Raw genomic sequence first — 13,321 nt, forward strand, 5'->3', positions numbered from 1 at the left:
TCGGGTGAACCAGTTTTTGTCTGAGCGTGTTGCTGGGTCTGAAATGCACCGGGATGTCATGCTTGGAGAAAACTCTCCTAAGTTTTTCTGATACACCGGCTACATAGGGGATGACAATGTTGTTGCGTCTGTCCTTCTTATCCTCCCTCGTTGGTGTCTGGTCTTCTTTTCTGTGCCTCTTTGCTGACTTTAAGAACGCCCATTTAGGATAGCCGCACGTTTTGAGTGCTTCCTTTACATGTGTGTGTTCCTTCTTTTTTCCTTCAGGCTTAGAGGGAACATGTTCTGCCCGGTGGTGTAGGGTCCTAATTACTCCAAGTTTGTGTTCCAAAGGGTGATGGGAGTCAAAGAGGAGGTACTGGTCCGTGTGTGTGGGCTTCCGGTAAACTTCGATGTTGAGTTTGCCGTTCTCTTCAATGTGCACAGCGCAGTCCAGGAAAGGCAAACAGTTGTCCTTTGTGTCTTCCCTGGTGAACTTGATGTTTTTATCCACAGCGTTAATGTGCGCAGTGAAGGATTCCACTTCTTGTGGATACTCCCACTAGGGGGATACTCCCACTAGGTTTATATCTGGGACTCTCCACCATTTGACCTTAGAACTGAAGAAGCTTCTCGGATGAGAGGTGAAACGTCTTCAAGTAAACTTAAAGAAGTCCAGACGCTTTTCTTTGCAAGCTCCTTTGACTACGATGACCTGGATGACTGAGAACCTTCACAGACACAATTCTGCAACGTTTTATGATTTTGGCAGCTTTTCTAATATGGACCTCAGATTCTTGTTAACGCTCCATGGCAGAAATACATACAAGTACACAGCCTGATGAAGCAGTACCTCTGATTGGTTCAGCATTTTCACCTCTTATCAGCACAAATCTCAGCCTCTTCTGCTGTTTTTATTAGAATTTTAAGCTTTTTCACCTTTTTTCAGTTACGTGAGAACCAGTTTGGCTCAATGAGTAGCTGAAAAATGTCAGCCTCTTCTGCTTTTTCAGAAGAATTTCAGAGTTCAGCTTTTTCACTTGTTTTAAGCACAAATTTCAGTTTCTTCACCTCTTTTAGCTTTTTTTTTTTTTTTTTTTTTTTTAAGATACGTGAGAACCAGTTTGGCTCAATGAGTAGCTGAAAAATATCAGCCTCTTCTGCTGTTTTAGCAGGATTTCAGAGTTCAGCTTTTTCACTTGTTTTAAGCACAAATTTCAGTTTCTTTACCTCATTTCACAACAAAGTTCTTCCTCTTCACCTCTTTTCTGCTAATTTAAGTTTCTGCTCCACAGTGCACATTTTTCCTTTTATCATATCTTTGTTTGTGACCAGAACTCATTTGGCTCAGAGGGTTGCGCAGCTGCCGTGAGACCCGATGGCAGAAGTTCGAATCCTACTTGTGACAGTTGCCGCACATGTTTCCTGCTTGCATGCGCTCTGCTTTCTGGACACTCTTCAGTGTACCCTTATACATACAGCCATCTTCAGCAAGCACTTCTGCTTCTACACCTCTTTTCAGCAAATAATTCTGCCTTTTCAGTTGTTTTCAGCAGATTCCAATACGAGGCATTCACACTGCATTTTCGCAGGAAATGCAACTTTTTCTAGTGTTTATCTGTATTGTGGGTTTTGGCTTTTGTCTTAAGTCTTAAGTAACAGGACTTTGGTCAGCACTTGTTTTTAAACATGTTTATAAATTCACTTAACTCTATATAACATCAAAAATGTTAGCTAACATAAATTATGTCTATGATCAATATTATTAGCTAATTTTAGGTTTCTGAGCCATTGGTCTGGTCTAGTTGGCAGACTACTGTGTTTGAAGTGGGCTTTATTGTTTATTTACAGTACATTTACAGACAATGAATTTAAATATATAAGTAACCTTGATTTATGTGTCTAAATTATTTTACCTGTCAATGGTCAGTGGCAGCCCACACTCAATTAAAACATTCTTACAGAAACTGATATAAGTTAGTGTATTATTGGAAGACATTGTTATTGTAATTCTCTTTCATTGTTCATTGTTGGGTGATAGCACAAAGACTGAAAGAGGAAGATTGGGAGGTTTGAAGGAGAAAGAGCAGGATGAGGACAGCAAAAAGAAAAAGAGAGGGCAAAAAGAAACAGGTAAGAGTGGACATGCATAATCACAGTCCCTGAAGATTAATTAAACATGTGTTTTGCTGTTATCAAATTTGGATCCCCAACCTGCGTTTATAAAAACTTAATTGTTTTTATGTTATGTTATATTTGTATAATACTATATGTTTTTGTGTGACTGTCAGTGTCAAGAATTAGTGATGATGATGGAAAGAGAGAAGGAAGAAACCAGGAGGAACGTGAGGAACCAGGTGAGTTGGAAAAACTATTAATGTTTAGCCAAAAGAAAAAATGTCACAAAATAATTTTACTGTTTTGATTCTTAGCCATTTGAAAACTTTAAAATATAAAAGTAACACTTTTGCTTCTTGTCCAGTTGTATGGATTGATATTTTTTTTTGTCTGTTCTGAATAATGTCACTATAATTGCTTAAAACCTTTATGTGGTTTTAAGAGACTGAAATAATATTTTGAACTCTGGCATTGCTGTTGTCCTGTTAAATCAGTAGTCAGTACGTTTTTGCATAGAGGCACACATTAGGATTGTTATTGGTATTTAATAAAGTGTGTTCTCTCTTCTAACTGAAGGAGGAGAATATGAAGGCTGATTTGGAGGCGCCTCTATCTACTGCGCAGGAAAATTTTGCAGTCCGGTGTGTAGATGTGTGCCGATCTTATGGCAAACTGAAGGCTCTCAGTGACATGAGGCTTGCTGTGCCACAGGGACAGATGTGAGTAAAAGATACTGACTCAAACCAAGCTGTGATTTCTGACTTTTGCTCACAGAATACTTTAACTATATGTAGGCCAGGGTTATCAGCCCCGCTATGTAGGAGTGTGGGAGTGTACAAGTTGCCCTGAATGACTGAGAGGTGATTGTATCTGGGTCCGTGACCCCCCTAGAGCAATTGAGCCTGGTATTTACAACTGTAAGAATGTTTTTACCTGTCTGGCTGCTCCAGGCACAGAAGAGGGGCTCCAGAATTCAAGATCGAGAAATGATGGCTGCCTGGAGCGCACTGTACTGTCAGACAATAACACAGCCTAGCGTACCTTTCCTCTGATTTCTGTACCCAACCAGATAGTTAGGGTACCCCCACTCCAAGGCAACTTGGGTTCAACATAAGCAACAGTCACTTTTAAAGAATGTGAAACTTTAATTTGTTTGGATGGACCCTTTAAACCTTAAACATCCATCAGTTATGATAGACCCTGAAGATCATGGCTGACATGAAACAAAAAATAAAAAGAGGTCAGATTCAGGTTAAATAACAAAACAGATTCAATAAATGGAACAGGCAATGGTGTCCCCACTGTTGTAAAACCCTTGGTTTACAGTAGCCATGGAAGGGGCCCAAAATCACAACACAAGCAAAGTACAGGATGAGGATAGAACTGTGCGAAACCCTCTTTTAAAGTCCAAAGGTCTCCAGATTACATCAATTCACTCTCCCCTCTACAATGATTAACACTGTATCACAAACTTAACACAATTTACAACGTTTAAGGAAATAGTCCCAGTTTCTACTTGTCAGTCCCAACAAAAATGTCCTTTGGATATGAAACCATAGACAGTCTCTTTTTTGAAAGTCTAACTATAGTGATCAGGAGATGACTGCAGGTCCCAGTCTGTTAAACTGACCAGAGGTACAGCAGCCGGAGTGAGCATTCAAGTCTCAGGTTCACAAAAGCAGAGAAAATAGAAACCATACCTTTGTCTCTGGGCAACAGTTTGTGGGAAAAATACCGGACTATGACAAGGCAGTGCTTTCTCATACTGCCAAACAAAGCAGGATGTTTTTTTATATAAATGGAACAATTAGTCACCCCTCCACTAGAAAAAAGATTTACCAAATACAGATACTGCAGTGAGAAGTCATTGAGCCTAGCTCCCCTGTTGGTCTGAACAGATTAGACAGATTAACCCCCAGTTATTCATACTATGTTTGGGTTTCAATAATAAATTTTCCGATTAAAATCAATTTTAGCTTGAATAAAGCGACATTGATTCATTAAAATCCTGAATCAATTTTTAAATATAAATGTATTTTGCCAGAAATGCCAGAATCTCAGGTTAAACCTCATAAAACTATTTCAACAACCACCAAACAGCTAAAACAGCAAGTGAGAGCAGGTAAACGGATTCCGTAAAAAGAGGTAAACACAAAGCGCAGACCCGACACTTCAGAATCAGTGAGATGTCGGCTTTCTCACCCAACAGCACGTACCCAGAAACGCCATCGGGGCTGAAAGCCAGCATCTCACAGATTCTGAAGCTGCAGGTTTTGTCTCTCTCCAACCAAAATTGACTGAACCAGCAGGAAAAGAAGCTCCAAACTATGCTTCACATAAAAATCGTCATAAATTCCCTCTTACTTTTGCTGTTTTGCTTTCATCACAATAAAATCACACTTCTTGCACAGCGCTCTCTCTCTCTCTCTCTCATTGTATTTTAAGAACAATTTCCCATCTCAAATCTCTGGTTTCTGCATAATTCACTTGCTTATTACCCACCAGTCTACCGTAGTTTACAGTGCTGTCAGCCGCTTTTTTTTTTTTAAATGACTTCCGACAAGAAAGCCTCATTTCTGCTGTTCAATACCGAAGAAATTTAAACTTTTTAAAATTATGCCAAATTACAAAATGCTTAGCTGTGTCTCTAATAAAACCTCTGTAACTTTGCTCTGCTTCACTTCAGCAGCATTAGGTAATGTACATATGTTGAGTCATGGTTTCCTTCCTTTTTGTTCAACTGCAGAATATTTTTAAGGTTATGTACTATAAAAAAACCAGGCAAGAAAAATCTCCTTCATGTTTTTCTGTGTTTTATCCTCAGTTACTTTGACACTAAGGCATCTGCTGTGATGCTTACACCTCTGATGAAGTCTCAGAAGTGTCAGTACTGATAAATGATCAGATAAATGAGAATGAGAATGATCAGAATAATATTTCTGACTGTCTGATTCAAAATTGAAACGAATTGAATCAGGACCTTGTGAATCAGAATCGATTCTAGAAATCAGTGACGATACCCAGCCCTAATTCATACAGTCCTTCTAGTGTACAAAACATGAATGAAGTGCCCTGGTCAGTCAGTATCTCTTTTGGGATGCCAACTAGGGAGATGCCCTGAAACAATGTCTGCGCCATACTCTTTGCAGATGTCGTGTGCAGGGCCACTGCATCGACATATCATCTTGATACAGTCTATGTTTCATCAATATGAAGTGCAGGTAGGTCCGCACCACTTCAGGGCACACCAAGTGACCATCAATTTCTATCACTTGCTCTAAGCCTGAGCATAGGGTGTCATCACAAGACTATTCTAGTGGAAAATCTTCCATGGAGCAAATCACTGGAGCCAGAGTCAGTGTCAGATAATCCCGTTCACCGCTGACCGCAGCACAGACGTGACACTCTGCTAAAGGTTCCCCCATTGTGAGGGACCAAGCAGCCAAAGCAAAGAGGACACAGGCAAAAAAATATCTTCAAAAAGGGTTTTCTTTATTTTAACCCTCAAAAAGTCCAAAATTAACAAAATTCAAAAACATACTTAGCAGGCCCATAAAAGAGGTCAACTAAATATAACTCTACAAAAAGGAATTTCCAGAAACTTAAACAAAACAAAGTGAGACACAACTTAACTCACAAACTGACCTAATTACAAAGACACATGAGGGTAGCTTTTATAATGATTTGGCCAAACCATTTGAACACAATAGGGGGGAAAACAAAAACACACACTAATATTAACTAAGCACAGAATAACCTAACTAAACCTAAAACACCCCTGCTCCTGGTAAGCCCATGGTTAGTCCTGCTGAGCAGGCATTTTGTTCCCAGAGACCTCAGCCACGCCTTTTGCCCACACAGGAAACTGCCACCGCCCAAACCCAGGTAACTCAAAGAAAGAGAAACATAATTAATATAACAAAACATTTTAGAAAAACCACACAATGTTACTATGTGCACGCCTCATAATACCAGTGTTAGGTTTAACCAAATGATTAATGAAGAAAACTGCAAAGCAAACTAATAAAGTAAAAAATGGACTAATTTACCCCTGTGTGGCTGATGCCATCACACCCATACAATTCCCCAACAGAGTGTTAAACCCTGGCCGATTCGTTCCCAGAATTAATGGATTGCAACCGGGATGAGCTAAGTGCAGCCCTCCATTTTATTTGGGATTGTTTTATTTTTATGGATAAATATCTCAGAATAAATAATACATATCATATATACATAATCAACCACAATCTTTCAACAATCTTTATAGACAATTTAAGTTTTAAAGTAGTAAAAATATAATACCCTGAATTTGTCAAATTCAAACACGAAATGTTCTTCAGCAGCTTTTTGCCTAACTTGAGCCATTAACATTTCTGGACATTAACTGATGAAAATAAATGTGATAACACTAGGGACTGCCAGCTCCCCAGTGCAAACTTCGAGCCAGATTTACTAATCAGGGCAAAACAGCTTTTGACACAATCCTCAAATAGCGCTAATAGGTGTGGTTAGTTGTATGGGTCATTTAAGCTGTCACAAGCTGGTCATTTCAGCTGTTTTTCAAACACAGGAAGAGTCAGTTAATTTTAATATCAAGCACAAAATAATAAGACAATATTTCTTCTCTGTTAAATATCTGTGCAATTAGCAAAGAATTGAGTGTCACAAAAATAGGTAAATAAGTTTATTTAATTTAAATATTCTCCTCCCTATATTTTGTGCTCTGAGAAAGAAACTCTTACAATTATATGTGCAACAGGGATAGTTCCTACCAACATCAAGGTAGGACGGAGCTGCAGAAAGGTGCAATGAAGAAGTAGCCTAAGAAGTACAGCAAGCTGTCCATACCTGAGAGGCCTTGGAAATTGCCAAGCAAAGATGCACAGCCTTTGCCAGCCACTTGAAGAGTTACACCAGAGAGATAGAAGGCAGGAGAATAAATCAGCCATTCTCCACAGAACCAGCCAAGGTGTACTTTCAGTGGCAGGGGAACAATATGAAAACAGCACCACCAAGGCTGGAGACGGAGCAGTACAAGAAGAGCATATGGGAGAAGGACCAAACCCATAACAGCAATGCTCAGTGACTAGTGGATATAAGAGCAGACCACAGCAACCTCCCTGAACAGGCTCCAGTAACCGTCACAGTGGCAGATGTACAAGAAAGTGTTTCCAGTATGAAGAGTCGGACTGCACCAGGCCCCGACATGGTTCACGCCTACTGGCTGAAGAAGCTGACTGCACTCCATGAGGGCCCGGCAGCACCTGCCTCAGCACCACATGGAAGCTCCTGTCAGGCATCATGGCGGCTAGGACGACAGAAAGGAATTGGCAAGAATACCAGAGGCGCAAAACACCAGCTGCTGGTAGACCAAGCAGTCAGCCGACACTACAAGACTAAGCTGACCAACCTGTGCATTGCCTGGATTGATTACAAGAAGGCCTATGACTCGATGCCCCACACCTGGATCCTGGAATGCCTAGAACTATACAAGATCAACAGGACCCTAAAAGCCTTCATAGGGAACTCAATGGGGATGTGGCATGCAACACTAGAGGCCAACTTCAAGCCCATAGCACAATCAACATCAAGTGCGGGATCTACCAAGGAGATTATCTGTCCCCCACTGCTGTTCTGCATAGGCCTGAACCCCACAGTGTAATCATCAACAAGGGTGGCTATGGATACCAACTATGGAATGGAGCAATCATCAACCACCACCTCTACATGGATTCAATTGAATTTTATTTATACAGCATCAACTCACAACAACAGGCGCTTTATATTGTCAGGAAACCCTACATATAATACATACAGAGAACAATCATATGACCCCCTATGAGAAAAACTCCCTTTTTACAGGAAGAAACCTACAGCAGAACCAGGCTCAGGGAGGGGTGGCCATCTGCCAAAACCGGTTGGTGTGAGAAAAGGAAGACAGGATAAAAGACATGCTGTGGAAGATAGCCAGAGATTAATAACAAGTATGATTCAGTGCAGAGAGGTCTGTTAACACAGTGAGTGAGAAAGGTGACTGAGGAAGAAATACTCTATGCATGATGGGAATCTCCCAGCAGCCTACACCTATTGCAGCATAACTAAGGGAGGATTCAGGGTCACCTGATCCAGCCCTAACTATATGCTTTAGCAAAAAGGAAGGTTTTAAGCCTTAAAACTAGAGATAGTGTCTGTCTCCCGAATCCAAACTGGAAACTGGTTCAATAGAAGAGGGGCCTGAAAACTGAGGGCTCTGTCTCCCATTCTACTTTTAAATACTCTAGGAACAACAAGTAAACCTGCAGTGCGAGAGCGAAGTGGGGTGATATGATACTATAAGGTCATTAAGATAAGGTGGGGCCTGATTATTCAAGACCTTATATGAGAGGAACAGGATTCTGAATTTAACATGGAGGCAATTAAGAAAAAACAATATCGGAGAAATATGCTTTTTGTTTCTAGTCCCTGTCAGTATTCTTGCTGCAGCAATTGGGATCAACAGAACGCTTTTCAGGAAGTTTTTAGGACATCCTGATAATGACAAATTACAGTAGTCCAGACTAGAAGTAATAAATGGATTAACTAGTTTTTTGGCATCACTTTGAGACAGGATATTTCTAATATTATTTCTAATTTCAGAGATATTGTCACGCAACTCAACAGATTCAGGCACATACCAGAATTCCTTCACAGGGAAAAACAGTGAGTTTATTTACAGTGCAAGCCCAAGTGCTGATATGTACAGAGTGCAGTGTGGGGTTCAGGGGTCCAGGGTCCGTGGGGAAAAGGGATGTTCCAAACACACACGATTCTCTCTCCAAACTCCTGCCCCTTTCTCCTCACGCTTCCACAGTCACATAACAGTCACATAACAGATATTGCGCAAATGGAAGAAAGCAGTCCTACATATTTCTTTAATATGTGTATTGAAGGGCATATTGTGGACAAAAATAACTCCAAGATTCCTCACAGTGTTACTGGAGGCCAAGGTAATGCCATCCAGAGTGTCTGTTTAGATAACATATTTCTAATATTTTAGGGCTGAATACAACCTCACTTTTATTTGTAAATAGAGGCAGAAAGTTAGTGGTCATCCAGGTCTTTATATCTTTAAGAGATTCCTGCCGTTTAACTAATTGGTGTGTGTTATCTGGCTTCATGGAAAGATGAAGTTGGGTGTCTTCTGCATAACACGCTACGCCTTCTAATGATACTCCCTAAAGGAGGCATGTATAATGTAAACAGAATTGGTCCAACCACGGAACCCTGTGGAACTGCATAGTTAACCTTTGTTTGTGAAGAGGACTCTCCATTTACATGAACAAATTGGAGTCTATTAGATAGATGTGATTCAAACCATTAAATTAATACCTACAGCGTGCTCTAATTGCTGTTATAAAATATTCTGGTCAACTTATGGCCACTTGTTTAACTCCTATGAGTTAAACAAGTGGCCATAAGTGGCCTTTCTTATAGCTTAATGAGTGAACTGTAAGTTGTTAAAACAAACATTAAAGTTCGTTTGGTTTGACACCACCAAACAGAGGCATCTAGCCTGTCTACATTTCAATTTGTTCTGTTTGTGGATATATTACTGACATTAATTATCCATAAAATCATCACAATCTCTGTAAGATTAAAGTCAACTTTTGAACAGCATACATTGTAAAGTACGGGCTTTAAAACAAGTGGAACCTGAACCGCATTAAGTATTAACATCACCAATGTCATGTCGAAATGTAGCCAAAAGTAATGTTTTATTGTTCTTCGTTATTGGAACATTTGTATCGCTACATAAATAAGTCACATAAAACTCAGTGCTTACTTTTAAAAGTTTACTCTTCAGCTGCCCCGCTTGAGCAATCTGCCATTTTTTTTTTTAAAAATTATCCACCGCCACTGCCGGCTATGAATCCTGGGATAGGGTGGGCCATGAAGGACACACCCAACCCATAGTTCAAATATGGGGAAAAGGAGGATGCATTTTTGCAGCCTCCGAAGGACAGGAGCAAGTAATGATTTTCTACCGCAGAGAGAGACAACATTAAGTGACAGCACCACCCAAAGGACTAGGATATGCAGTCTTTGATACATCACCCAGGACTGCATCAATGTCCTGGATGCATTAAGATCTGGCATCTTAATGAGATTTTATTAAGATGCCGGTGGTCTCTTTCCCTCACATTTTCACTACTTTGGAGAAGGGCACCCCTTCTCCGATGATAAAACATAGGCATGAACCTTCATATCTTGAATCTAAAGGGGAAGACATGAATTTAAATTTCTCTTCATGGCATACAAATGCCTATTGATTCTCTTGTCCTTTTCCTTTGGCATACTACTTATGTGGTCTGTCTCTAGCCACATACATAAAACGTATTTAGGAAGTGAGATGACCTCCCACTGTATTCAAATATGGTGGGGGAAAATGAGAATCTTCTAGAGGATGTACAGGATGTACACATCCTGGACAGGGAGGAATGCTGGTTTGAGCGCGGAGTCAAGGAGGCCATTTACGTGAAAAGGGAAAGACCATCTCTGAATCGAGGAGGGGGCCTAAGGGTACATCTTTCGCCATCTTACAATGCTGTGATTGCAGCCATTCCCCAACTCTCTGTGAATGGTACTCATGGCCATTGATCAGTGGTCTTTGATCAGTGGGTTTTGGTCAGTGGTTGTTGATCAATGGTCATGAGAATTTGCATAATTATGATTAAGGAACTGATCTCCCAGCCCATTATTCCTTCAGTGGGCTGGTTTCAGTCATTATGCAAATGTACTCATTATAAGATTGGGGAAACCTGCAGTCAGCTGAGACTGAAGAAGTCACTTGGATGAGTGACGAAACGTTTCTCCCACAAAACGCTACGTCCAGATGAACAGAATCAACTTTTGGAGATTTACTTTCCTGGATGATTGAGAATGCATCAAGACTTCTAGAGGCACTTTTTTCTAGCATGGTAAATCAGTTTACTTCGAGTTAACTCAAAGTCATGTACTCATCACATGCTTTGCACTATACAGGCGTTTCCCTCTGCAAAATGTCAATTTTTCAGAAGGAATTTCAAGAAAAATATCTGTCTTTTAAAAATAGATTTAATTTGCTTTGGCAGTTGAAATTACAAGTTACAGCGCTGGACCGTGGTGTGATACAACAGTCTGCCTCACACCAAGGATAACTCTCAAACAGGCTGTACAGCTTTTTATACTGAGACAATAACAAAGATTATCTTCCAAACAGATGTGGCAGTCCTCTGCAGATCCTTCTCCATTCAGTCTGGCCTCACCTCTATCTGCTCCTCCTGGAATCTGAAAGACAGTAAAGAAAAACAACCCTTGCGTAGCCTTGGCTATTTGCTTACTATTCTAAGGCCTAGTTCAGGACAATTTGTTCGGACTCTCTGACCCACAGACTTCTAGAGAACCATTATCAGTGTGTGTGTAAGCGTTGCTGCAAAACCCCTCTGCACTCAAACACAATATTTCAACCCAGTCATAGCGCTAGGTGAGGTTTATTACCCTCAAAACACGGCAACTCGTTATGAGCACAATTGCATTGTGTAGAAATAAAATAATAAAAACAGCTTTATTTATTAATTTAAATAAAAAAATTTCCAATCCTAACAAAAATCTAACAAAAACACTAAGTTTTATCTGAAATTCAACTGTTTTGCAGTTATGGCCTTTTGGGACCCAGCGGATGTGGGAAGACCACACTTCTGAAATGCATTGTGGGAACCCTGAAAATCTCACAAGGTCACATCACTGTTTTAGGGAAGCCGCCTAAGTTTCCAGGTCACAACGTTCCAGGGAAGAAAGTCGGATACATGCCCCAGGTAAACACTACACTGTATCTATTCATGTTAAAAGGTGTGCTCCTTCTCTTGTTTGGATTTGTTAAAATTCTCATGTGCCCAAAAATCCTTCAAATCGTTGAAAAAAGCAGCAAAGGCAACACAAAGGGAACACTTCCTGTTTGTAAGATGTAAGATGCGCCGGTGAGGATGGCTGCCGTCGCTCGGTGTCCTCCTCAACTTTGCGTTTTTGTGTGCTTTTATTATCTGACAGACAAACTCTACTGGACATTTGTCAAAATTCGCAGTCCGGACATTCATGAACTGACTTTTTCATGACTTCATGACTCTTTTGTGAATGGTGGTGACTCACTTTGGCTACCTGGGCAGAAGAAACACCGTAGAAAAAGGGGGAAAAGAGCCGGGATTCTGGTCAGGCTGCGAAACAGACAACATCGCACCCGCTTCCCAGCATTCTTCTAGCAAACGTCCATTCTCTGAGAAACAAGCGGGATGAACTAAGGGCCAGGATAAATTTCCAAAGGGACATTAGGAACTGCAATGTTTTTGTTTTCACAGAGACATGGCTGGACCCTTCCATCCATGATGCATCTATTGTCCCTGAGGAACTCTCCATTCACCCCTGGGATAGGACAATGGACTCGTGTAAATGTAAGGCAGGTGGTGTGTGTGTAATGACCAACAAACGGTGGTGTATTGACGTACAGACTGTTTCGTCGGGGTGCTCTCCTGATCGACCAATCAGACAGCGGCCTGCAACACTGCTTCAACATCACAGAGTGGGAAGTTTTCCGGACTGCCACTAACAACAACATCAACAACTACACTAAGTACATAATAGACTTTATCCACAAATGCACCAATGATGTTGTACCACGGGCTAATGTACGAACTTACCCCAACCAGAAGCCATGGGTTAACGGAGAGGTCTGCGCAGCTCGAAGCTTCTTTTCAGGATAACATATACATGAAGGTGAAGCTGTGAATTTTCAGCCAAAACATGGCCTGGTTGTGGTTCCAATTATGTTAATCTATCACTTTGCTCTGGCCGATGTGTTTGTGGAGGAGGTTGATCCAGGTCCGTAGTCACCTGTATTAACACACTAAGAGATTTATTTAATATCACTTTCATTCCTACTTATTTGACACCCTCATTCTCTGATTCTTTAAACACATTTCCCTTCGTTGCTAATTTAAATATTCCCGTGCCTTCTTTTCCAATTCCTCCTGTTCTGCTTTAGCTTTTGTGCATAACTGATAATAATTTTACCCCCCTTTTTTTTTGGCTCTTGACTCTCTGATTTAGGCACTTTCCCCTGTGCAGTCACATAGACTGCTTCTCCTAGCTCCTCCTTGGATCCACCTCACACTCAGCTCCTCCCCTCTGAGTTGGGTCCTTTGCTCTTCCTCCT

The 13,321-nt window shown here is 40.8% G+C and overlaps 1 protein-coding gene across 1 annotated transcript in view; it reads left to right on the plus strand.

Annotated features, from left to right (window-relative positions):
• LOC146375226 (ABC transporter G family member 23-like) overlaps window positions 1-13,321 on the plus strand; it is a 126,853-nt gene that overhangs the window by 39,219 nt on the left and 74,313 nt on the right. Inside the window, exons 2-5 of the mRNA XM_084949656.1 lie at window positions 2,021-2,112; window positions 2,271-2,336; window positions 2,674-2,816; window positions 11,771-11,930. Of these exons, the coding sequence (XP_084805782.1) occupies window positions 2,071-2,112; window positions 2,271-2,336; window positions 2,674-2,816; window positions 11,771-11,930 (411 nt within the window). The 5' untranslated portion in view covers window positions 2,021-2,070. The remainder of the gene's footprint in view (window positions 1-2,020; window positions 2,113-2,270; window positions 2,337-2,673; window positions 2,817-11,770; window positions 11,931-13,321) is intronic.

Source organism: Perissodus microlepis, chromosome 13 (genome assembly GCF_051167445.1).
Source record: "Perissodus microlepis isolate ML-2025 ecotype Zambia chromosome 13, ASM5116744v1, whole genome shotgun sequence".
NCBI classification, from domain to species: Eukaryota; Metazoa; Chordata; class Actinopteri; order Cichliformes; family Cichlidae; genus Perissodus; species Perissodus microlepis.